The 27064-nt window shown below is 42.4% G+C and overlaps 1 protein-coding gene across 2 annotated transcripts in view; it reads left to right on the plus strand.

Annotated features, from left to right (window-relative positions):
- The first annotated feature begins 9862 nt into the window (after positions 1-9862).
- LOC111216963 (RNA-binding protein Nova-1-like) overlaps positions 9863-27064 on the plus strand; it is a 76663-nt gene continuing 59461 nt past the window's right edge. The window contains exons 1-2 of one of the 2 annotated variants that reach the window (XM_022738633.1): positions 9863-10038; positions 21779-21800. In XM_022738633.1, coding sequence (XP_022594354.1) covers positions 9882-10038; positions 21779-21800 — 179 coding nt within the window. In that variant the 5' untranslated portion in view covers positions 9863-9881. The remainder of the gene's footprint in view (positions 10039-21778; positions 21801-27064) is intronic. The other variant, XM_022738634.1, reaches the window with a different exon arrangement.

Genomic DNA, 27064 nt, shown 5'->3' on the forward strand with positions numbered 1-27064 from the left:
ATTTTCAACTTGCAGAATTTGCGGAGCTGGATTAAATGATTAAGTTTGACAATTGCTTTTCTTTCCCAAAATTAATATACTGTGATTTGTGAAGCGAAACTTGTTCCTCACTATCATATATTGCAGATACAAATCTGACCTGTAAGTAAAATTAATTAAATATATGCAAAAATACCAATTGAGGCTTTATAAGTGCATCAGAAAAGTACAGACACATTAAACTTTCAGAAATTATTATTTTTTTCATATTGGCTAATTAAGCTAAGGTTTAGGAAACATTTTTAAATGTTTGAGTGGGGGTTGATTCTTGACCATGCACCTCTATGTTGTAATAAATGTAATGAGGAGGTAAACATACGATACAGCCATCAGCTCATGACTTGAAAACGTACTCTTTTCTGTGTTGTGGCCTGTGAGCGGAGACAGGAGACTCTCGGCTCCGTATAGGACAAATATGTGTTGTGTGTTTCTTTCTGTGAAGAACCAATAGAAGGAGCTTTCTCACGGTACCCAGACGGGACCGATGCTGAACAAACAAACTGGCGTAGTCAAAGAATATCATCTACGTGACCAGCGTGTTTACCTTCCCTCCCAAGATGGTCGACAGGCTGTTTTATTGCACCGCACGAACAGCATTTATGTAAGGGCGTTAGACGAGTCAGATTACAGCAGACTGATGATTGTAATCTGATTACACATTTGATTGAAGAAAATGTTCCCATTCGCTCTGAGTAGTTTAATGGAGGAGAAAAGCAGTATATGAAAATGCAACGTGAACACCGTAAGAACGTTAATAATTAATCAGGCTTTAGATATTGATACTAACTCAAATTACAGTTGGAATCTGTTTTTATCAAATTATTCTTCAAAATGAAACTGTTGAAAAAATAACCCCCAAAATAACCCAATATTACATTCCTGGAACAGTGTAATCCCGTGTTCTTATGAATACAGTTGAATTTTGAAGCACAGTGGCCGAGAGTTGAACTCAGCATTAACATAGAAAAAAAGTTATATGGTTGTAAAGCAGTGGCTTTAGAATCGTGGCACTTTCAGTAACAAAAATACTCCGAATGTTGTGTTTTCCCATTAACTTTGAACAGTTTCACCTTTTGCTTTCCTCTCTTCCCCTGCTGCACTTTAATTCTCACATATACAGTATAACCTACTGTGTCAGAACAGGAAAAGTGAGTGGGACAAGGTTCAGTGTGAATCTCTCTTTGAGGAACAAGATAAACAATCTTTAGTTTTGATAGGATCTCAGTCGATGCATATCCAGCACTGCAGCGCTGTGCTCAGCTCTGGCATCTGGATATTTGGTTTTGATGAACTGAAACTTGGACAAGAGCGCCATCCAGTGTATGAAGGGAAAATGACCCCTTAGTGTTGACTGAACCCTCAACTTACTGAAATGTTCAGTTTCATTTGGAGCTCAGAGGTAACCAGAGGGTGGACAGTAGTAAGTACTTGAGAAAGTGGTTATATTATTATTATTATATTATTACTATCAGTTATTAATAAGCAGTATTGATAGAAGGTGTAGTTCTATTCATGGATAGTTTGTATTGCAATGACAATAATTTAAATATCTTTGTTGTGCTGGTTCCAGATACAGTTCTACCAAATGAAGAGAAAATCAACCCTAGATACACTTAAAAACACAAAAATATCTCTTATTTCAAACATATATATTGTTATTTCTCTGTTCTCGCTTAGTATTGGTTCTGTAGCCGCTCAGTGACACTGACTTGATGCATTAACTGAAGTGTAAGAGCTGCACTTGTTTTAAATCAGTCTGGATAAAAGTATCTGTTACAGTTCTTTACCACTGCTAACACACATTTCTCTTCACCCAGCACAACAGAAGTCTCTGTGGACTGAAATGCACTCAGTGACATCAGATTTCAAATTTCATGAAATGTTTTGTCACTCTGACATACTGATGTAAAAACAGTTAAACGTGTTTAAAATCTTAAACATGACGACATTATTTTAAATTAGACAGTGATTTGCTACATTTGGTTACAGCTACATCAAGTGTACATCAAAAAAGAAAAGAATAAAATTATAGGAAGTCCTAACTGAGCGATACAACACTGTGCATCTGTTCTCATTCCTTGACCTCTACAAAAGACTTGTGTCAGGTCAGGAGAGGAGGAAGCTGAGGTTCCTATATCTGTAGCTATCCTAAATACACATGCATCATGAATATAGTTTCAGTCTGTGCATATTGTGTGGAGTCATTCTACGCAAAAACAACAACAACAAACAAACAACTGACGCATACTGCAGCATGTCTGATTCACTTGTGTGATATGTACTGTCAGGTAGCACAGTCCATGCAATAAAGCAATGCTGTTCTTTGTTGCAGTGGAATCTATACAGTAGATCCTCCTGGTCAAATATTACTGCAGTACTTAAAGTACTGGAGTACTTGCTTTTAGAAATTCTTAAGTATTCAAAACTACATTTTCTTATGTCAACACATTGTTGTATTGTTTTACAGTGCATTTACAGAAGCTAATGAATCTGACAAGTATGTAGAATATGATAAAAAGCCTGTAGAAATGGCCATAAGTCATTTGACCAACCATAGCATAAAAACAGCAACTATGACAAGCTGTCTGTTTAAAAGTTTATCTGGAATGAAACAAACGTTACATACTTCCATATGGGGCATGTTGGATGGCAAATTTTTGTTGGCAGTGATGAAATTTGGTCGTGGTAAACACAGCAAACATTTCAAAGGAAAGGAATCTTTATTTCTCAACTTTCAAATGTGGACTTAAGATAAGACAAAGTCTGCTGTTTTACTCTTTGCTTTAAGGATCGTCATTTTCCTGCCCAGATTTTCTCTGATGGTCCAGAGCTGGAAAGTCTTTTCCCTTTAAGGCTGGCTGCTAGTTAGACTGTAATTTTAAACATTTTATCAGTGTTGGAGGATTAACATGGCTGAAAACTGCTGACTCACATTCATCTGTGATAATGGTTAGTTTCTGACATTATCACTTCTACACTTGAACAAAAACTTTCTCTGTGCAGTTTTTCATTTTGAAATTCAGAATAACCTAGAAGATTAGAGAAATCCTTCCTTGAGACAGGGGTTTTTTTTTCTTCTAATGCAGCAAAAAGGCATTCTGTGTTGAGATAACGACATCTTGCTGGCTTGTAACTAATAATTATAGTTTGAACACTAAGTGCAACTTGGCTGGTAGCAGGTAAATAGTAGTTAGTCTTAACAAGTAGTCAGTGTATGTCATCAACAGCACATACAGGAGCAGTGGCTGGATTCACCGGCACTATAGTTACTGTGTAAAATGATCCTGCAGGCTGCGACACCAAACTTTACCCGGCTGTTCTCCTCCCCACACTGGGAACTTGTGTCTTTTTCAGACACCTCAGATTTTAGAGGTGGTTTTAGTTAAATCTGTTTGCTGTATAAAGATATCTATGTTTTTGTCCACAGCCAATTCCCTAACGGCTTTCTAAGATGCTGCACAGCTGTGGTTACTGCGAGATTTATGATGTGAACGTTAAAGCTTCCATCAAAATGTGCTCCTGAAAGCAGCTGTAACATCACCTCCTGCAGCAGGCCTAATGTCAGAGTCATTGAACAAAGGGAATAATATCAGAAGCACAAAGGCGCTCTTCTCTTGACCAGATGTGAGTCAGTCCAGTGCACATCAGTCTGCTGCAGCAGAACAGTGACTGTGATGGCAGCTGGCCAGACAGGAGCTCCCCCTCTTCATCAGCCTCTCTCAGGAGGAGAGATGGAAAAGTCATATTTCTAATATGGAAATGTGTCCTATTCTTTCCAATCTCATTGTGAAATAATGGCTGTTTTACCTGCCCCTTGGCCTCCTACCACAATCTGTCAAGCGAAACAACTCAAAGCCTCGGTTGTCACAGCTCACTGCCCAGTGCATGTTCATTCATATTTGGCCATCCCAAGGAGAAAAAATTCATATCTGAGGCAGAAAGTCGAAGTGATTTAGAAGAAGGTGATTTATTCTTCCTCCCTTCCTCCCTCCCTCTCACGTACTCTGAAACACTATAGTTGCCTTTTTGACAGTTAGCTGACAGTTCTCCAAAGTGGCTAAAAATGAGTGTAACAGCAAGCTGCAGGTCAGTGATCATTAAAACTTGACATAAACAGGTTAAGAGGGTCAGAGTCAAAGTGTAGATCAGTGAGATTCCAGGAATGACTGTGGAACACAGAGTGGAGAACCAGCTCTCTCCAGCATGTATGTGCAGACACACTCACACACAGCAGCAGCAGCATTGTAAAGACAGCTTGCAGAGAACAGTGTGGATTTATGGGAAAGCTCATAAACCTCCACCAGAGGTGGTGGAATGATGGGCCGACCCCCCCACCATCTGTCCAAAATTACCATAACACACGCATTCGTGTCTTTCCATTGTTCCACAGTGTTTTGTCTATTATCCAGAATTACTGTGACACTGTGTTTGGAGAGAAATAGCTGTTAAATTTTTCAAATGTAAATTTTGAGTGAATTCCACTCACCTCCATTTTTATTGTTAAAGCAGTCACTGAAATCTCTTAATCATCTGTATAGTTATATTGGAAGTGAGTGAGAAATGTTTTTAAATGAATGCATTACATTGTAATGTGGCTGAACTGGCCCTTTATGATTAAACTGGAACAAAATCATTTGCACTGTTGAGATATTGAATGATGAAGAATTAAATCATAACCACCCCTCCTCTCTGGAAAATAGTCTGATAAAAACCGGCTGACTCTGCTTTAGGACAGTACTTTCTGAAAACACACGTGCTGATTAGTAAAGTCTGTATAAATGGTATACACTTATAATCTACTTTCATCTGTTGCAGTCCGGTCCTGTTGATTTCAGTCATAAATTTTCAGGACCATGGCACGAGTGAGGTCAGCAACCAGGGACACATCACATCTGTCTCCTTTCAATCTCACAGAGTGGTCCGGCCTCCTCCACTGTATCGATTTCACTATTGATTTTAGGGACAGGACTGAATGAGTGCGGGATGGGAGGACAATTATGCAAAAGTGGAAGTGGGAGGGGACAGACTGGGCTTCAGGGAAAAGTCCTTCACTTACACTGTTATCAGAGGCTGCTTGTCAGAACGCTGGATGTGGATAGATCTTCTTTTCTGAGAGAAACTGAACAGTGAGCGTCGTGTCATTTTTAACACGTAGAGATGTGGAGCATTTTAAAAGTGAATGCTTCAGTCAGTCATGTAACCAACTTCCATTTTGCAAAGAGCTTTTTAAATGTGTTCATTGAACAGATGAACTTGACGGTAACGGTAAATACAAAATAAGATTACATTTTAAACAACATACCAAACTAAAAATGAATTAATGCTCACTTTTTTTCAAATCTGTTCTAAAAAGACTTTTTGATTGCTGTAATTGTTCCTCCTGTCTATACTGACCCTGACTTCCCTTTTTAAAGCTCCATATTTTCCTCCTCTCCTCTTTTTTATTTGAAGTGTTGATCCATAAGAAGATGTATTTGTGGTTTTAAGAGCCAAAAACCATCTCAATGTAGTTTTACATCTCCTCTCTCAGGCTTCTCTCTGGAGCTCTAGTAACAGCAGTTCAGTGAGCCAATCAGAAGAAAGGCTCTGCCTCTCTTCTGATTGGCTAACTCTTTTCTGAGTGATCTAATAAAAATATAGCAGATTTCAGGAAAACACCAAATCAACCAAATCCTGCAAGGTTGCATGGTGGGTCCAGGTGGGCGGGGCATGGGGCAGTGACTGCTTTGTTGTGACATCACAAAGTTGCAGAAGTCCTGACGACTGGTTTTAAGGCTCAGTTTCAGAATACAGGCTGTGTGCATTTCCCTGTGGACTGAGGCTTTGATACTTTCACAGTGTTATTATAGAACCTAGACCTGCTTTATAATCAAACAACACATGGACATCTACCTTTATACTATATGATTCCAATCCAAGAGATGTGAACTATCCTTAAACTATTATAAGAATACATAAAAACATATTTACAACAAGCTATATCAAACTTGAATCCTGTATAAAAATATAGCACACAAAATATTATTATCCTACAATTTTTATGGACATCTGCAAATGTATACTGTACATGCCAAAGCCAGTATGTCTCTGATGAGCTAATTAATTACACCAGTCACTGTGTATGAATGATAAGGGCCAGAAAATACATTAACAACAACAAAGTCATTTCCACCAGTGAAATCCAACAGAGGATGATGACTGGAAAACAATAACTGGAGTAAATGATATCAGACGGCCGCTGCTCTTCCACAGGCGACCAGCAGGGTGCAGCAGAGGCCCAACATCTGTGGGCAACAAAGCTGATTCTACATCCTGAATATCCATTTAGCTGCAGTCAGCCTTGACCCAGTGCAAGAGGAACACCCTGAATGCTGTACGCACAGGGCTGAAACCTGCAGGGAAAACAGGTGTGAGCGGGGCACACCTGCAGAGGACGACCTTATTCTGAGAGAAACTCACTGAAAATTCACTGGACTTTACACAGGCTTTATGTGAGTTATTGGAGGAAAAAGAAATTGCATCAAAATGCTTTTTCTAATTACAAGACTGATGGTGGCATTACAGGGTGGAAATGTTTACATACATGTTGATCTCACTGCTCATTTTTTTTAATTTTTTTTTTTATTTCTACACCAGGTCAAATTCAAGAAGCTCTTTTACTATCTCAGAGGTTTGAGATTTGACGCTCCAGCTGGCTCGTGCCTCAGCTCTTCTTCCTTCTTGCTTTTGAGTCACTACCAAACATCTTTAGTCACATAACTGGGAATTCCAGGCTTTGGTTCCAAAATGAAAAATCCATCACTGGAAAGTTTCCTCTTCCTAACTGATGTGGAACTGAATAACATTTGCTGCTGGCTAAACAGAGGCTTTTGCATTCAGATTATTACATAGTGGGAAAAACTGAGTTATTACTGTAACCTTGCTTCTTCTTCTTCTTCTTCTTCCTCTTCTTCTTGCATGTGCTGTTCGGGAGAACTTGTGTCAACTCTGAATGCTGCTGCTTTGAGTGTTTGGGGGTCACTGTCCAAAAGCGAACAGGAGTTTGCAGAACCAAATCTCTTAAAACCATCTCACTAACATCTGCTCATAAGCCCAGCCTAATAAAAACTCAAGAATGCTGCTAGTCTGTGTGTTTTACTGCTTATGGGGCTACTTCACTTTTTCCATATGCTGCTGCTGCAGTGTGGACAGTCTGGCTTGTGTGGGACCCTCAAAGCTCTGCTTCCAATAGATTTTGTCTTTGCTCCAAATGTATAAAAGCATATATCCATCTGAAAGTGTGCTACACTCTCCAGACTGCGCAGACTAGCTCATGCAATTAGGTGCCGCCATCCAGGCCTTTTGCCCCTCTGAGCAGCGCCTGCTATTTGTGGTGCAGAATCTGTTTCAGACTGCAGCTTGGGATCCATCTGCCTCGGATTTGCCACGTATTTCCAGAGCAGGAGACTGGCTCACCGGTGCGTTTCTCATGGCGATGTGAAATAGTGTGAGATAGCTGCTCTGTGCGACTGTGCATGTGTGTGTGCGCGTGTGCTCGTGTGTGTGTGTGTGTGTGTGTGTGTGTGTGTGTGTGTGTGTGTGTGCACAGGCAGCACAATGTCACCTTGACTACAATCTACAAGAGGCACTGAGGGCGCACTGCATCTGCACGGCACTGGTCAGAGGAGGAGAGAGGGAGTAGAAGGTATTTGCGTGTCTCTCGGAGTGTGAGTGAGAATATGCCAAATGTGTGAGTGTATGCGTGTGTGAGAGAGAGAGAGGGAAACTGAGGCGGGTATAGCTCTCTCAGACAGCTCGCAGTTCTGGAGGATCCCTCTTCAGATCCAGGCAGAGCGACGCAGAGATGTCAGGCGCAGCACACACAGGTGGGTCACACGGCAGCTGAGGGGTTCAGGTGAGACAGGCCGGGCTCGCACATTTCACGCGTTCCTCCGTTACAGGGCAGTTTTCAGTGTCATCATAATGACGCTCATGCAAAACTAGCAAACAGGTTAAATTATGTTTTTTTTTGTTTTGTTTTTTTGGTGCAGGTAGAGGCTGGACAGGCCTGCAGGCTGGCCTGAGGGTCATCTCGGTTGGCCAGGTGCTTTGGAAACAAAAAAAAATCTGTCAAATGTGAATCTTTAGGGATCACAATGAGGCGCACAGCCACAATTATAACCAAAAATAATCAGCGAGATTTAATAAACATCCAAGCCTAGTAGTATGTGCCATTTCCGCTGTAACAAAAAAAAAGAAACAATCCTCCTTAAACTTTCACCAGCTCAATTCACTTGCTGATATCTAATCTTAAACATGTGAGCCAGAAAACTGTAGGTGAGCTCTTCTCCGGCTGCAGATTTCCAGGTGTGTTGGAGGCTCTCTTGGCCTCCTGACAGGCAGCGCTACAGACCTCCAAACAGCCGCAGTGGGACCTTCAGGCTCCCGTTCAGCCATAATTGCATTTGCCGCGGCTGTAACAGAGTAAAACCCGCCGCCGCATCCTTTCCTCTCCGTCATGTGACTCCGCCGGGCGAATATATCTGTGTCCTTTTCGTTTTGCTGGAGAAATGCATCCTCGGCCAATCGCGTCTCGACGGAGGCGTCTCTCTCTCCCTCTCATTTTTTCTCGCTTTCTCTCTCGTGACGCGTTCACGTGTCGTCGAAATGAAGACAACTCATGAGCGGGTTCGCATGCAATAGCATATCTATCTGTTGTTATTTATTTCCCCCTGCTTTCACTTGACTTCGTGTGATTACGTTTTGCATAAAAACCTGTAGTAGCGTGTTTTGGACAATGAGATGGTAAAAGACCACTATCACCACCATTGTGATATAATCTGTACCAATACAATAAAGTGTTTTTTTTCTGCAACAAATCTCTGGATCAAAAAAGTGTCTCTTAATATAAAACACATTCCCCGGAATAAGAATTCTTGGCTTTATTTTGGACAAAAGGCACTAAAACACACAGAAAATCGCACTTTTACTTAAGAATATTGAAAATCCGAGTTTACGGGAAGCCCATGAAGGCAGCGCGAGGCCCTGTGACGTCAGCCGCTCCCCTGCGCTCCCTCCAGCAGCCAGTCAGAGAAGGGATGCTCTGAACGCAAGACTGCAGCATCTTCACCGAGAGAACGAGCAGGAAAAAACGTCTCTTTCTCTGTGTGTTCCTCCAGCTCCGCGTCTCCGGACCCTCCTCACCCACCCCGTCACCCCTGGGTGTCTTCATGATCGGACCCAGGACAGGATAAGAAGAAAGAAAATTATAGCCTGCCAGTAACGCATCGGATTTTTTTTTTGTATTATTATTATTATTATTATTATTACTTCACCGACCTTTCCTTTCTTTCTTCTTTCCTCGGTTGATTTCGCCTCTTTGTCTTTCGGTTGTGATTTTGTTTTGTTTTATTTATTGTTCCGTTTCGCTGCTGTTGCAGAGGAGCGCCACCATCCTTCACTGCCTGACATGAGTACGCTCTTTTATCCGGTTGCAGCGGAATGACACACATATCCTAGCCCGCATATCTGAAGGTTAATGGAAAATTGACGCTCCATTTGCACGTTTTTTTAGTAGCCTAGAAGATACTCCATCTGCAGAGGTTTCGGATTTTTTCCCCCCACTCTGAACCGATCATCCGCCGCTTTCTGTCCCTGCGCAGCATCTCTCTGTACGCACGGCGCACCACGGAGAAACGCGCAGCTAACCTCCCCCGTCCGTAAGAAACAGGCGTATTTTCCAATTCCTAAATCGCTTTCGCCTTCTCCAAGGACTCATCTGCACGGCTACGCTGCGTAAAAAAAACGGAAAAGGGGGGATTTAAACGCAAACGCAACCCAAGCATCCAAGAGCAAGCTCGAAAATGATGGCCGGCGGAGCAGTACAGCAAAACGGGATTTTCTCAAATCCTCACCATCACAATCAACAACCACACATGGAGTCCGATCCCCCGGACTCGCGTAAAAGACCCCTGGAGACTCCCACGGAGGCCAGCAGCACCAAACGCACAAACACGGGAGGTAAGAGTAGCGATGGGGATGCGGGGAGCTGTTCGGGTTTCGGTGAATGTTGCTTCGTCCTGAGCCAGGCAGAGAGAGAGAGAGAGAGAGAGAGAGAGAGAGCGAGAGAGAGAGAAAGGGGAGCAGGTTGATCTGATTCTTGACGTACGCAGCGGCATGCTATACAGCCCCGCACTCATAGATCTGTACTTCAATAACGCGGTGATTATAAATACAGGCAGCACGGTATTTTTACCCGCTTTCTAAATGTGTGACAGTCATTTTCCATCAGCATGAAAATAATCACAGGCCGCCGCTTTTGATGGGAAGGAAACAATGAGAGGGACTGAGGGGGGATTTGGAGGGAAGCCGCCGGTTCCCCTCGCTCACATCCTGACTCCCTCAGCCTCTTTAGATCAGCAGAATTGGGTGTTTTTATTGCGTCTTAAGATTTACGCGCAGCCACAGCGGCCATGCTGGAGCCAACATAAGGATGTAAACAAGTGAAAGCCAGATCAGGCTGGTGCGTGATCGCAGGCTCTCATCCCGTCGACGGATGACCTTGTGATAATCTCACACATCAGCCACCATCGCCGCTTTGTGTACAATTACACAGGCGGATAAACAAGCGGACTCATAATAACAGCAGGCCTGTGGCGAGCCAGAGAGAACAAGGGGGGATCCAGAGCAGCTCAGAATGCGACAGTGTCTCTGTGTTATTGCAGTATGTCAGAGCCTGTATATTTTACCATGCTTTGCTGTCCTGATTTTAATAACCTGCAGCTAGAAGAGAGAGATTTTTTTTCTCTCTTAATTTTCTCCAATCATGTTTCTTCATTATTCTCTGGTTGGATGAAATATGGATATGTCTCCATGGCAATCACCATATTTGGTTTTTGTTTACATGCTGTCATGCGCCAAGCATTCCCATCATTACAACCATCAGTAGCCTATCCTGGCCATGCACCCCATCATGGACATTTGGACATACAATACACCTTTAAATGTCTTACTTACACAGCACCGCGTGCGCTCAGTGAAGATATGGTGACGATTCAGGCGATTTTTTTCTCTCTCATATGCAGCTCAAGATTTTGACTCTACAATGTTCTAATGATTTAAAAGCTTCTAATTACAGTCTGTAGATTTTGGGAGACCCAAGCTTTTAGTGCAGACTGTTAAATCTGACTGTCAGTGTGAACATGTTAGTCTATCTTTGGACACAGCTTCCTTCGGGAGACACTGGGAAATGTGTCATTTACAAGACTGAGAAAAAATGTCCCAGTACAAAGTGGCAGAGAGCCAAGCTTTAAGGTCACGTCTGCCGTTATGGTCATCAAGATTTAGAAAAAAAAACAAACTAACACGCAAAGAAAAAAGATTTTAGTCGACCTGCAGCTTTAATGCTAAGAAGTAATATTTTCTGATTGAAATTGTATTTAGCTCTTATGTTGAATTTGTTTAAATTTGATTATTTTCATGTCAAAAAATATTCAATGTTTTATCCCCTGAGGGAAGAAAAGTCTCAAACAGTGTGCAGACGCTTTCAAACTCTGCACTCACACACAGATTGATGAAATGTGTTTTGTGTTAGCATATCCTTAAAGTCAGATGACTAATGCTCGCTGAATTATAAGTCAAATCTGAGATAAATTAGAAAACATTCAACTGAATAAAATATTCAAATAAAAATAAGTAAAATGATTTCACTGTGAGATTCTGCAGGTTTGATCAGAGAGGAGCCTCCATCATGTTAGAGGTGGTCAACATGACTGATATGAACACTGAGGTGTCATTATTTTCCTGATTTATTGGTCACATGACCTTTCAAAGCTGTAAATTCAGTGATGGTTATAAGAACATAAAATAAAATGAATAAATCAAAGTTAAGTGTTTGAGTTGTCTGTCCCTTTTTAACAATAATAGGGACAACTTTAAAAAAAAAAAAAGAGAAAAAAAAGTCCTCAAAATCAATAAGTTTTTATCTTTTTGTAGATTTTTTGTGACCTGGCCCTGACAGTCATTTTTAACAGTTACTTCAGCTCCCAACAGAAAACATGACGGACAAACCTCCAGAGTAATAATCACACAGAGAGAGTGTCCGGCTGAGGGGGGGGGGGGGGGGGGGGGGGGGGGGGGGGGGGGGTGAGCTGCAGGTTGTAGCCGGCGTTGTTTAACTGCAGATCGATGCAGCGCTCGGAGAACTAAAGGCCTCCACTTCACTGTATGTAAAATCCCAAGGCTCACATCCCCCACCCCCCCAGAGGACCATCCTCCTGCCTGTAACAGTCAGGCAGCTCGTCCATTTAGACAAATGAAAAGGTTGGGATGATGATGATGATGATGATGATGAGCATGGCCGAGCAGGCTTTTACTCAGGCCGCGCTGAACACCAGGTCAACACTCCCTCAGCTAGCAGCATCAGGCTGATGATCGGATGACATTTGGTCGAAAATGACCAAGTCGCTCACACACGCACATACGCACACACACACACACACACACACACACACATTGAGATAAACAACAAAGAGGAATCAGAGCTTGGTTGCGGGTCTTTGGTGAAACATTTTTTGAATTCAATTCTGTTTTCAAAATGTGTGTTTGTTCCAGTGACATGATGGAAGAATCTGGTCTTGATGAGCTCTATTATAACTGACATTTACAGCTTGAATTAATCAGATGACACATAAGAGATTAGCCTAAATGACTCTTTTAAATTTCTAATAAGATGCAGAAATTGTTTTTATTCCTGGCCCTTGATGCAGAAGAAAACATTCACCTTCTAGTGGCTGTATATTGCCTGTATATTTTCACTGAGAATATGTTTTTTGTATTTATACTTTCTTTTTTTTTTTTAATCTGCACTCAGGCTGCAGTTTTAAATTTATATAAAGTCAAAGTACTGCTAAGAGATCATGATAATGGTTGTTTCTCTGAATGATTAGTTTACGCGACACACTCCCCACCCCTGTGCTTCCTCTCTCTGTAGTGGCCTTCCTGCAGCCCCTATTTGAAACTGAAGGCATTGTATTCCCTCACCAAGAAACTGAGACTCATGGTAAGAGAGACTTTGATTTTGATCTTCTGCCTGTTTTATAATCTTTACTGTAACCTTCTTCAATGCAGGACTGATTCAGCAGTGATAACACGTAGCTTCATGTTGTTGTTCTTAAAGGCCAAATTCTGCAGAGCCAAAATCTAAATTTCAGGGCATTGTCTGACTGCTGCAGGGCCTGACATTTAAATAGGATTTAAAGTAACATGTAACACCTTCATATTCTACTCATGATTCAGGATAATGCATGCAGATATTGTTTATATTGTATGTTATCAGTTCCATAACATCCATTTTCATGCTTTTTATACAAATCCAGTGTTTCTTTTGTCATGATACCCGACATTACTGCACAGATGAGTCCTGATGACCTTTGACCTCATGCCAGCCATATCATCAAAGCATTTGGGGTTTATGACTGCTGATGTATTGTTGAAATGTTCATTCGCTGTCCATTGTGCTCAGAGTGTTATATATGACGGCTTCAGTGTGCACCGCGCAGCTGCTGTTGAGTAAAAGTCACATGACTGTAGTTGTAATGTTTTTTCTTCCTCACGGGTCTAATCGAAACTTGTTGTTTAGGGCCCCAAAAGAAAGAAGAAAAGGTCTAAATCATCAGAAGTATTCCTCTGCATCGGAGCAGAAAATTATCATTTGTCTGTCATGTTTTTTTTTTACCCAACAGCTGCAGCGTAGAAATATATCCAGATGTAAGGAATAATACCTGAGCAAAGTGTTTTCCATTCATGTCGATCAGAGCTGCTGTGTGAATGAGAAGTGAGATTTAATTCAAAGAAGACGAGAAAAGATGGACTTGGATTTTTCCACTGAGCTTCCAGGTGGTTTGTGTCCAGGGTTTATCCAAACACGTGTGCGTACGTGCGTTTGTGTGTGTGTGTGTGTGTGTGTGTGTGTGTGTGTGTGTGTGTGTGTGTGGAAAACGGGAAGCAACACTGGAGAGAAAGAGCTGGTCAGCTGTCAGACAGTAGATAGGGGATGACATGGGACCGCTGTAACCCTGCAGGTCATAAATCACGACCACTTCTCATAAAAAGCTGAAGGTCTCAAAGACGAAAGGATCAATGAGTAACTGCAGTAGCTGCCAACACCCCCCACCCACCACCACCCCTCTAATCCACCAACCCAAACCCATTCTTATCTCTGCATCCCCCCGGCCCCTCACCCCGGCTCAGTGGGGTTCTCCCCGGCATTAAAGGAATTCAGATTTCCTTCTAATCGTGTACACATATGATCAGACACGTTTAATGAGCTCAGTGTTAATATTTAAGTTTGTTTCAGATGTTTAACCTCAGATCATTTTCAAAGCCAGACTTGATCCTAACTGAACCAGTCAAAATCTTCCAGTAATTTTATAGGATCGGCTGCTGCCGGCCAATCAGGGATCAGCTGTTTCACTACGTGGACTACAATATATAAAGAAAAAAACCTCATGGAGAATGAATTCTTTTATCTCAATGTATTACATTTGACAATGAAATAAGAAAATCCGAATATCACACAGAGCCTTCAGGAGGATTTACAGCTGTTTTGGAGTTAAATGCTTTTACAGTATCATGTGGCCAAAATGATTCAGGGTGGGAGGATGTACAAGGCTACTGAACACCAGCTGGAAATAAAACAATAAATCACCTGAAACACACCACAATATCACTTTATTAGCCAAGAACGATACATTTACAAAAACAACTACCTCAGTGGCTTCAGTGCAGAGACGCATCAACCCTGAAAACACACTTACAGTATGACACACACAGGTTGAAAGGTTAAAATATTTACTTACAACTTATACATTTTATATGCAACATAATATAATGTAGTATAATATAATATAATATAATAAAATATAATTTGGAGCAGGGACTACAAACATAAGGCACTGAAAAGTGCTCCAACTTAAAGGACCATATAGGTCGTATGACCCTACCTTTGGATACGACCCTTAGAGGCATACTGGATCTTTGTCGTCATGGTAACAGTAATCAACATGTGGGTAAGCTTGTGGAACGAACACAGTTTGGTTAGGTTTAGGGAAGGATTAAAATAAAGTACTTCATTAAGGTTAAAGGACCTGTGTCGTCATGGTTACAATAACAAACACATGGTAACAATCATAAGGTTGTGGAGTGGCCATAGATATAAAAAACAAAACAAAACACAGCTCTAACTATCAGTTTCACACAGGAAATGAACTGTGGTCTATTGGGTGAAATTCGTGTGTTTTTTCGACCTGTCCATCCACTCCAAGCTAACGTAGACTTTGTCACTCTTTATATTACGTCACCCGACTTCCCCCTTCGCTCCCATCATAATCATGATGGCTGCTAGAGGTCAGCTAACAATGAAATGATTTCTAAGCCCCAAAATGATCAGAATTCATTATCTTCAAAAAAAAAAAAACAGCATCCAGACGATGAGAGGCTATAACTCTCCGCTAACACTGTGGACTGATAATTGTTTAGGGTATTGTATATAACCAATACTTCAACATCCAACAGCAGCGTCCTAGCCTGATAGAAATGACTCAGATTCAGTCCGTTCAAAACAAACACAGCTTTCAGGGAAAAAACTGCTTGTATAAGCCATTAAGAAGTCTTATGTAAGCACAAGCAAGATAAATTGGATGTTTTGTTTTTTGTTTTTTGATTTTCATGTAGGTGGTCAGAAAATGAACATGAAGGCAGATACGCCTCCAGGTTTTACAGTGAGGGGAAAGTTTGCTGACCTGGACGTACAGACCTTCAGTCCTTTCATCACTTTATAGTAAAGACTATAGACGCTCCTCTCCTCTCCCTCTCCTGTCTGTAAGATATAATACATTCATTTAGTAAATGGATTGACTGGCAAGTCTGTGTTGGGAAGGAGGAGGGGAGGTTTGAAATGCCCTTGCCAAGCGACAGGGGACTAGCAGTGTGTGTGTGTGTCTGTGTGTGTGTGTGTGTGTGTGTGTATGATGTAGATATCTTTTCTGTCTGACTTTAGTTGCAAGAAGCAGAGATGAAGCTAAATGAGAGATGAAGGTGTGTGTGTGTGTGTGTGTGTGTGTGTGTGTGTGTGTGTGTGTGTGTGTGTGAATGATGAGCTGTGCTGCAGATGGACGCACATGCACAAACACACTTAACATATGCAAACTCACACACACACACACACACACACACACACACATGCGTGCTTGCTGTGTATTGAGCCTTGACTGTATGAGACGGGGCCTTTGATGCTATTGATCTGTGTTTTCTGTTGCTCCTGAAGCTGAGTGGAGGATCTTTTTTTGGGACATCCATACAAAGCAGAGCTGCTTCCTCGCATTGATCGGCTGTGTGGCCGTGGAGGAAGAAGCTCCATGTTTAGCTTTGAACATGCAAAATTACACCGGGAGCCAGAATAAGTAGTTTTTTTTTTAAATGAAATACGAAGTTTTGGAGAATCGACAGAGTTGTGTTGTTCATACAGTGAGTGTTGAATGTGGAGCATCGTTTGAATCTGAAAAACGGGGTGACTTTTCTTAGCTCACACTCGTCCTTTAGCCTCGGTCTCTTGCAGAACACTGCGTTCTCCTCTGCGACACGCCTGTTTTCTTCACTCGCGAGCCCGAGCGGTTCTCGGCTGCTCCCTCTCCTCTCTCCCTCTTTCATTCTCTCCATCTTCCTCTCCTCCTCATCCATACTAATCATGCTCTACTTCAGACCATCACGACTGCATCGTCCTCCTCCTCCTCCTGTCCTCCTTCACCCTCGTCCTCCCATCATTTTGTCCTCCACCCACCCCCTTCATCAATTGCAGGCAGCCATTGACGAGGCTCGCTCGGCAACCGTTTCCGAGGCTGTCGATCGATTCGCAGCCGCCGTCGGCAGGACTCTGCCAGCAGAAGCTGCAACTCTCCTCCTCATCCTCCACCCTCTCCTCTTCCTCTTTTTTTTTCAAGCCACTGCGTCAAAGTAAAAAAAAGAAGCCATTGTACAGGGTGGGGTGAAGGCGCCGAGAGGTGGGAATGTTCCCACAAAGGGAAGCGTGCGATTGGTGAAGCGAGACGCCAGTCACAGCTAGCTGGTCGCTGATAGGTGAGGAGAGCGGGGCGGCGATGAATATGGATGAGGGAGCGATGAAAGGGCCGATGCAGCGAGGACGAGTGGATGGGCCCCCTCCTCTGAAATAGCCTTGGTCCATGAACAATACTCACCGGTTTTCACACAAACACACACACACACATACACACACACACACACACACACAGTGAAGGCAGAAAGGAAAAGGAGGCGGCTGCTTCAGTATCTTTGTTAGCGTAGTCGCTGTGTCTGCTTCGATTTCTACGCAGACGCCCTGATGATAGGGATCGTTTCAGTACGGAGGCATTTGATTGGTTCTCCCTGAACTTCTATTCAGACTGAATTTGTGTGTTGTTCTTCTAACACATTACTCTGCTGGCTCGCTGTTTCTTGATCAGCAGAATGGGACATTCTCTCGTCTGTTACCGAACATGAATTTAATTTCCTTTAAAACTTTTTTTCTAGCTCCCATGTTTTAGAATCCCATCATTTATTACGATTTTTTTTTCTGCAAAATAACAGGAGCCACTTATTATTTTTCTATAAAGAACTGGCATCATTTTAAAATTGAAATATCCTCCATTTTAAAACACACAGAATGATTGTTGACATGAAAATAAAACACAGCATTAAATGCTGCGGGTGTTGTGAGTCATCTTGGTACCTTTAAGAGAAAATAAAAGCTGTTTTTAAGGACATGCTCATCTGTTACTTGATGATACGGACTTCAAAATTCAGATAAAAAAGACCTTTCTAAATGTAGACCTGCAGCATTTAGTAATGAAATCACTCAGCAGCACTGTGAGGCAGGTTCTCGGACGGCATCTATATCTGGGAATTCAAGCTTTAAGAAACTCCCTGCCTCATTTCTTCTCCAAATATTTGATTATTGAAAGAGTCGCAGGAATTTGAAGGACCTTATGGCGGCCGCTGCCAGCATCCGAATCTAGTGATTAAGAAACTGGAGCTCCCTCTGCACACTGAGAGGCATCACCTTAAATGTCAAATCTAAATTGAATGGATGACATGGAGAAAAAAGGGAAACATTCAGACGCTGCGAGGAGAACGATGAAGATAGAGAGATTTTTCCTCTGCGAACTCTGTGTGTTTATGAGGGACGACGACCGTCTTTCAGACTGAAGACAGCTGGTCAGAGCCTCACTGCAGGAGAGCTTTACATGTTTGTGCGTGTGTTTGTGTGTGTGTGCGTGTGTGTGTGTGAATGCCACCCCCCAACAAAAGAGCAGAGAGGGTGTGTTAGACAAAGCCTGCCCCCCCCCCCCCCCCCAACCCCCCTTAACTCTCCCTGCTTAGGGGAGATGAATATTTTCCAAGTCCCCAGAGCTCCATACCAGAGCCCTCCTTCATCAGCCGAGGCCGGGTGTGCACGCTGCTACACCTCAGGCTCTGCCTCTCATGTGGGTCTGACATCTGATGTTTTCACACAAAGTTGCATGAGATCCTGGTCTGGACTGCATGTGTACATGTGACCTACATTTGTGATATATTTAGAATGAAACCCCGTATTTGGAGCTGATTTCTGGAAGCTGTCGTTATCCTACAGGTTTTCAGATATTTGGTCTTAGAGTGGGAAACATTCAGAGCAGCGTTGAACTGTAAAACTATCCCCTGAAATCCAGATGCTTTGTTGTTTTGATGCTTGTGTAAATTATTCTTAAATGGTTCACATACAAAACCAACGTGATTTGTACTACTTATGATAGAAACAGAATCTCCAGTTTATCAGATGTTTCTATAATGACAGTGCTGTGTCCTTTGAGGGAATGAGAACAAGGCAATGTCATACATTTTTCATGGGGGGGAGGGGGTTCGCTAGGGGACAGAATTGCCTCTAAAATTCCTCTAGAAAAAGCCAAACAACTGCTGAGCACTACAGAAGAGTCTAGAATCCATTGACAGTATTATAAAAGGTAACGTGGGGTGCGTTCATAAGAGTTAAGCGTGTGAGGGAAATGTAACAGAACATTAGAAAGGATTTGTGATCTTCAACCCCCCCCCCCCCCCCTCAAACCCCCCCACCCCCTGCGGGCCCGTGGACACCAGATCCCAGGATTTGAGCCTCCAATCCCCCAGCATGGAGAGCCTATTCTGGGCCTGGCGGGTCCGCAGGGGCCTTAGCAACAGATTGGACTGTTTACTCATCCAGTTCTGTCGGAGAGGACGATTTATTATTTATTGTGAACAACCTCTACGTCTCCAACAGCACTCCCGATTTCACCCCCCTTTCTTTCTTGACCCACAGATGAACATAGGACACACAGTTTGATAAACTTATGAAGACATTGGTTCTCATAACATGCAAACACACACACACACACACACACATACACACACACACACACACACACACACACAGCTGGGTGCAGAGCAGTTACACTGTAGGCACACGGAGGCCACTCTGACCTTGCTGCTTGTGCTGTTAGCTCCCTTCAAAACAGAGTTTCTGGGAGTGGTGGCTTGGCCGTATTTTTATTACACACACACACACACACACGCACACACACACACACGCTTCACAAAGCAGATACACAGAAAAAGACAAATTTTTCTGTCAAATTCTTTTGACATGTAAAAGGAAATGTGTGCACTTCCTGTGTGTGTCGTAACTGCAGGGATTTGAGTGTGTTCCTTAGAGGAGTGAAAACAAAGACTCTCATCACAGCAACCACTATCTACAAACACACTCAAACACACACACACACACACACACACACACACACACACACACACACACATTACCATTACCTGCTCTGTTTGAACGTGTGGCTAATCCCTCCATTTTCTATCCTTGAATTTCTTTATTCTTGAGCTGTGTCTCTGTGTGTTTGTGGTTTGTGTTGTGGGAGTGCTGAGGTTCGATAAGACCGCTGGAAGCTCGCCAGTTTACATCAGCTCAGAAAGCTAAGACAGTGAAAGAACTCCGTACCGCGCTTCACACAAAAGTAAGCCGGAACACAATAAACATGACATTAAAGGGACGTTATTGGCATCTATTTTAAAGCAGCTTTGAGTGAGGGAATTAACTGGCCCCTGTTTAGCTGGTGCACTGGTGAAACAGAGCACATGTAGTCCCTACATGTTGTTATAAATTAGGTTAAGATCTTTGATGACATAACGTAACCTCTGGCAGCCATTTTGGAGGTCTTCAGCTGCGAGGGGAAAAGTGTCTGTGAGCAGCTGAATGTGGGTCTGAGAGTCAGACTTCTTTTATGTAGTTTGATTTTATTTGGAATTGAGCTCTGAAAGTAGAGCCTGACCTATTTATCGCCTGGGCCGACACTATCAGCCAGTGTTAGTTTATCACGGACGTATTGTATTGGCATGTGCAGTAGGGCTGAACGATATGCAAGAAAAATCGTATCGCGATTATTTTCAGAAAGTGATTCCTCTCTTGGGAAGGAGCTTTTAGAGTAGACAACTCTTAGGCCTTTACTTCAAACATGTCTGAACTTATTATTCATAGCTTGCGCAATAGCCTGAGCGTCTCTTCATGACATTAAGGTAATTACTGTATCCTAAAGTACAAGTGCATCCTTTTAGGAAGCCCACAAAAATACTCCCTCCACACTTTCTGACAGCTAAAACAGTGAGAACTAATCAGTAACAATCACCACATCTGTAATTATGGTGTTTTTCTTGTTCGTATTTGGACTGAAAGTTTACATGCTCATTATGCTGTCAGCATGAAAGAGACGCTGCACACAGGGGGTGGGGGGCGGTGTGTGTGTCTGTGGGGGGGGGGCCTGAGACGCTGGATCTTTGATGATGCTTCATATCAACAAGTGCAGGAAATAGCAGCAGAGAACAATGAATCTGACATCGTGCTGAGACATCAGGTTCTCTCAGCACACTTCCACCAAGCAGCAGTGTGTTATTTGTGTTGTTTTAACAGCCTGAGTGGCCTTGAACCTCAGTAGATGTGTCTGGTTTGTGTTCGGGTCGACCTCTCATATCTCCAGTGTGAAAGCTCATTTTGAAGTTGATTTAATTGGTGCACCAGTGAACCGATGAGCATTTGTTTCTGGATTCCTATAAAACTGAGCTTTATTTTTTTTTTTTTATCACCAGAACTCTTTTTGTTCATCTTTTTTTTCTCCTAAGAATAAATTATTTCGAGTCACCCCGAGACATTTTGCTCAAACACCCACGAGTGGAGAAGTTTTTTTACCAGCACTTTTTAATTCGCTGAGCTGTGAGAGGGAATGATGTGTGGGTGAGCGTTACGTGACCTCTATCGGATTTTCAGGTTAGTGTTGACACCAACGGGTCAGACGAGGCTAGCAGAGCCTCCGGCTGCTTATTATGCTCGCATAGGTCGGCACGCAGGAGTGTATCACCTGCACCCCTTGGAGGTGGGATGACACGCGGAAGCGAGCGTGGTGTATAATTACACATAATTAGGATTCGCAACTGTGACAGGTAGATAAATGAGGCTTGGCTTTTTCCAAAACTGTGGGAAAAATACAACCAAATTGTGGCCTTTGTGGGGCGGGGGTTCACACTGGATCAGGATGGCATGAGTGACATGAGTGGCAGGATAATTTCACAAAATTAGGATTCACCTCTGTGCTCTCTGCAGGGAGGTCGAGGGGGTTACAACCGGGGTGAAATAGTGAACAAGATCTCTCAAATAAGAAAGCATTGTTGCTCCTGAACGCTACATTCATGTTAGAAAACCTAAAAATGTATCGGTTGATGTTACAGAAACATCCATTATATTTAATTCATGAACTGTTCTGTAACATTAGCCCTTTCCATATAGACTCACAAAACTGTTCAAATCAAGCAGCTAATCGTGATTGGTTCTGATTCATTCAATCGTTCATTCAATATCCACGCCGCTTATCCTTATAGGGTCGCGGGGGGAGCAACCCCAGCTGGCAATGGGCGAGGGCGGGGTACACCCTGGACAGGTCGCTGGTCCAGCACAGGGCCGACATGTAGAGACAGACCATTCATGCTCACATTCACACCTACAGGCAGTGTTAGAGTCGCTGATTAAACTAACCTGCATTGTGTATGGACAGTGGGAACCCACACAGGCACAAGGAGAACATGCAAACTCCAAGTTTGTACTCCTGAAGTTCTGATTCATCATTATGTTATCATGCTTTTTATTTTTTGACTTGTCAAAAACCACACATTTGGTGGGAAAGATCACATGAAGCATTTTTAGCAAACCTGTTTGTACCAAAGTCAAAACATCACATCTTTAAGTACAAAGCAGAGTTTCTGCTCATGTGATATTGTAAGATATCCAAGAGGATCTTTAATGTCACACACAGAGAGCTTTTACTTTGAAAACAGAAAGCGCTTTGAAAAGAGCTCAACTTAAAGATGTATAAGTTTTCAGACGTTTGTGGACTGTTATATGTCAGAGGTTTTTAGAAAGAGCAGATAGAGCCGATAAAACCTGAGGAATGTTGATAAAAACTTGCCTGTACAACTTGCCTGCACGAGGCAGTGTGGGAGGATGAGGCAGATAGCACAGCACAGTTTTTAAGCTTTTTTTTTTTTTCTCATATCTGGAAGTTAGTGCATATTTATGAAAATTGAGTCATGGCAGTTATCAAACTGGCTAAAAGCTTATTTCCAAAGTGTAATTCAATCTGTGTTACATAACCCTGTTAGCAAACTCACCACTGGAGCTCTGCAGCGACGTTTAATGATACAGATGAGCTGTTGACTCGGTGGGTATGGAATCTCACAGGCTCGTGCGTAAACATCTGCATTGAGTTTGTGTTTTAAACGGCTTCCAAGTGTGTAAAACTGCTGTTTTTCAGAGATATATACATAGTACAGTGTTCACAAAATATATTTTTAAGAAAAACAATTGGTCAGGATGTAAAATGTAGAGGAGCAGGTCTGTTTGAAGTGTTGTCACAGGTGCACAGGATGCAGGTTATCTTTATCTTTAGTAAAAAAAAAAATGTAAGTTTGATTCAAATCTTGTTCTTGGACATGATCCATGCTGCACATATAAATATATTTTTTAATGCTTACCATGGTAACCTGTACAAGTGTAACCGTGCAACAGATGCAAGTGATGAACATGAGTCACTCATTACATCCTCTTATATACATGAGTCATGTTGCCAAGGTGTGTAGGCTTGTTTATGAGACGTCGGAAACGGTCTGTTTGTGGAGGAGGTGTTTGTGAGTGTGTGTGTGTGTGTGCTTGTATCTGTTTTGTGCTGCAGACACGCTTTTGTGTTTGTGTGTGCATGCATGGGTGTGTGTGTGTGTGTGTGTGTGTGTGTCTGTGTGGTTCGTATTTACCAATTCCCCTGCCTTATTAATACAGGCTGGTTATAATTAGCCTCTATCTAAAGCAGGTCAGTCCACGGCTTCGTACTTAAAGTGGGTCACTGCAGCACAGAGAGGAGAGGAGAGGAGAGGAGAGGAGAAGAGGAGAAAATGGGAGGTGACTAGGATTAGAAAGGAAAGGAAACGAGGAAAGAGGAAAGAAAAGAGGAGGAGACGAGAAAGGTAACGAGGAGGGGACAGGCGACAGTTTCAGGCCACGACCATGAGAAATCTTTTTTTGAGCTCAAAAACAAGGTGCTGCTGTGATCTTTGTAAATATCAGAGTGAGCCAGAACTCAATCTGCACGATAAATGTTACATCATACTGTTTGTGAGGTATTAGCAATAGCCGGCGTGCCTGAGGTTCCCAAGATAAGGCTGGTGTTACTGGAACGAAAAAACATAAATACGGATGGGAAAACTTTACAGAATAAAGTTTGTCATGAGGAAGCTGTGAGAGAGGTTGGTGACGTGCCGCAGTGCAGCTGAAGTTTGACTCAAAGCGCCCAGGGCTGTGCCCCAGAATATGCCACATTCAAAACACAAGGTTTACAGGAGAAGCATCCAAACAAACCGCTGAAAATAACTCAAAAGAGAGATGCAGCACATTCAGCAAACACAAACCCAATATAACAACCAAAATATAAATTTCCCCAGCTAAAGTTCACCTGAAATTCAGTGTCGAAACCAAGAGGGTGGAGGAAACTAACAGTATGAAGTCTCCTTACCGAACAGCATTAGCCTACAGCTATCGTAGCTAGTGTGCTAGTCTGCTGACCCTCCAGCATCAGGGGTCACGAATACATCAAGTTTGTCTGCCAGGTTTTGGTATTTTTCAGCAGCATCTGATGTTTCTAGAACAAAACCTTCAGTCAGAGTGGAGAAGAGACCAGGACAAGATGGAGAGAAGGATCAAGCAGGTAGATGATAGAAGGATGGCAGGACCTAAAGAGGAGTAAAAAGGGGAGGAGTGACGGCTTAAGAGAAAATCATCATCATGGAGGTGTTTTTCGTTTTGCAAAAATAAATTTGGAGCTGCGGTTGTCCGAGGGGAAACCACCTTTAACTTAACACAAATCACAAATTAAACTCACTGAAAACACTTTGCCTGCTAATGCACGTCAGGGAATTCAGATTAACGCAAGCTTTTAACAAAGGAGGCTAAATCTTCTCGGACGAATGAAAAAAGTGTGTAAACCGAGGTCAGGTTTGGTTTTTCTCTCCTCCACATCCATGTTGGAGCTCCCTGCAGTTTGTATTTCATCACTAGCAGAGCTGAGGAAGGGCAGGGGAGTGTCAGGTTTCCTGTCTGTGTGCTCATGCTTTGGCTTGGCTGAACACTCAGAGATGAGAACAGAGCCCACCCAGTATGTACAACTGAACACTCCACACCGCCCTTTACAAACTGAGACAGCCCAGAGCACAGGACTAAAGTTTGGTAGAAATGAAATGAGAGAAAAGAAGTTTCCTCTCATATAAGATTTTGTTCAGATTTACATTTTCAGTTTGCAGTATGTCTTCATTTTGAATAATCTTTATGAACTTGTTCTTTAAAGATCTTTAAAATGCTCCAGACCTCCTCAGAATTACACTGTACTCTGGGCTATAGGCATTTCTACTTATGCAACATTCAGTTAATGAAGTTTCTGACTTGTTCCACATTTAAATCCTGATTGTAAGTGGAGGTCTCTGAAAGCTCTCATATTTCTGACTGCTCATGAACACATCACACCAACTAAAGTCTGTTGTTCAATGCAGTCAAAGACAAGTCTAATGAACATACAGCCAAGTCCATTTTTATTTGTATAGTAGCAACTCACAAGCCTTTGTCAAGGCAGTAGTGCTATATAGTCAGTTCAGTGTTTTTAAACCACACACTGCCAGCTCTGCTAACACCTGTCTCATGGTGATGCACGTCATACACCTGGGAATACTCTCCACCTCTACCATCCATGCCATATGCCATGAGTGTGGAATTAGCCCAGTGGAGTGCAGTCTCACCCACACGCTCTAATCATCAAAAATAAGTTTGAAAAATGTGGGTGCAACACGGGAGTCTCCGGGCTTTAAGATCATTATTTTTATGGAAATTTTACATCCCTAGTGAATCTGAGGAAAATGTGGGGATTTTGAGGCACTATTTGATGGACAAAACCAGGAAAGTTTTATCAGTCTACAATGTGTTCACGGCCATGTTCAACCCATTCAGGTGTTTTCACCTGTCAGACGTCTTCTCAGGACTGTGTAGGTGTGTGTACAGACACCTGCCACACGCTCCATCTCCCTCTCTCTTTATGATTCATGGACTTCTGGGACCTAAGCAAGCTCCCAGCTATCTCTGCCAAACAACTGTACAATCTGAGCAGAAAACGACTGTGTGGGTGTGCAGGGCCGTTCACTAATTAAATTTATTTATAGTGAGGTGTCACAAACACCTCCTTTCCACTGTTGTTTTGCTGCAACGCAAGTGTTAATGGGATTTAAGGGGAGTTAAAGCTATTGAAAGGCTTTTAATAAAACTCAATTAAACTCTATGGGACCTGGTTGTACCTGATTTAAGATTTTTGTATGCATGTGCATTTCTACATTTGAGTGTCTCCAGTTGTTCGCCTGGGTAGCAGACAGAGAACACTGGTGTTACAAGGTGCCTCGCCTTGCTAAGAAAGTGTGCCCCTGTAATAATAATCCTATTTTAATCTGCCCCCTGAGGTTACATGTCCTGGATTATCAAATATGAAGAATGCTGCAAGGGAGGGAAGCTGAGACGAATCAGTGACAGCTTAAAGAGACACAACACGTATAAAGCTTTTGTTATTTCACAACCTCAGAAAGAAGATTTTGAAAGAATGAAATCTTAATCTTCTTTTTTAAACGTCATTTGATGATGTGAAGACTGAAGAGATTTTAGGGTTTTTTTTGGAGTTATGAGTCCTAATCAGATAAACTAACTGATGTAAAGGTGGAAGTTAAGGTGGTATTTGTCCTAAAATAGCTTCATAGGGAAAAAAAACAATGAAACAAATGATGAAGACTTAGGGCTGTAAGCAGAACAAACATTTTCAGTTTCTTCTCAAATGCTTCACAGTCAGAGGAGCAGCACGCTACAAACTAAAGGTCACAGGTTCAGTCCCGTCGTCGCTTCAGGTCGACTGAAGCTTCGCTCAGCGTCGCTGAATCTGTCCCCGCTCCCAACAAAATGATGAAAATGTGCTTTGACCTTTCGCTTTATTCCCTTTTGGCTTCTTTTTTTTTTCTCCACAAAAACTGAAGCAGAAATGTTGAAGCTGTTTTTTCTTCCCGCACTTTGGAGCGTCTGGCAAATTACAAAAAAATGACATTAACTTGAAAATGTTAAACCTCATTAAGTCCGCCGACACACCTGTAGCTCATGCTGTCTTCAATTCAAATGCAAATACAACATTTTCTCTGGCAACAGTGGAGGGTTTGTTTCAGCAGGTTTGGTGACGTCGGGATTCATCTGTTTTAGCTGCAAAGAGCCTGTTTAATAACATGGATGGATTGTGACGCTCTGTAGTACAGACCAACAAAAAAGACCAATAAAATCATAAGGTACAGCTAATAGATTTGTGTCTGAACAGGT

This window comes from Seriola dumerili, unplaced genomic scaffold (assembly GCF_002260705.1).
Source record: "Seriola dumerili isolate Sdu_G_001 unplaced genomic scaffold, Sdu_1.0 BDQW01000036.1, whole genome shotgun sequence".
In the NCBI taxonomy this organism is placed as follows: domain Eukaryota; kingdom Metazoa; phylum Chordata; class Actinopteri; order Carangiformes; family Carangidae; genus Seriola; species Seriola dumerili.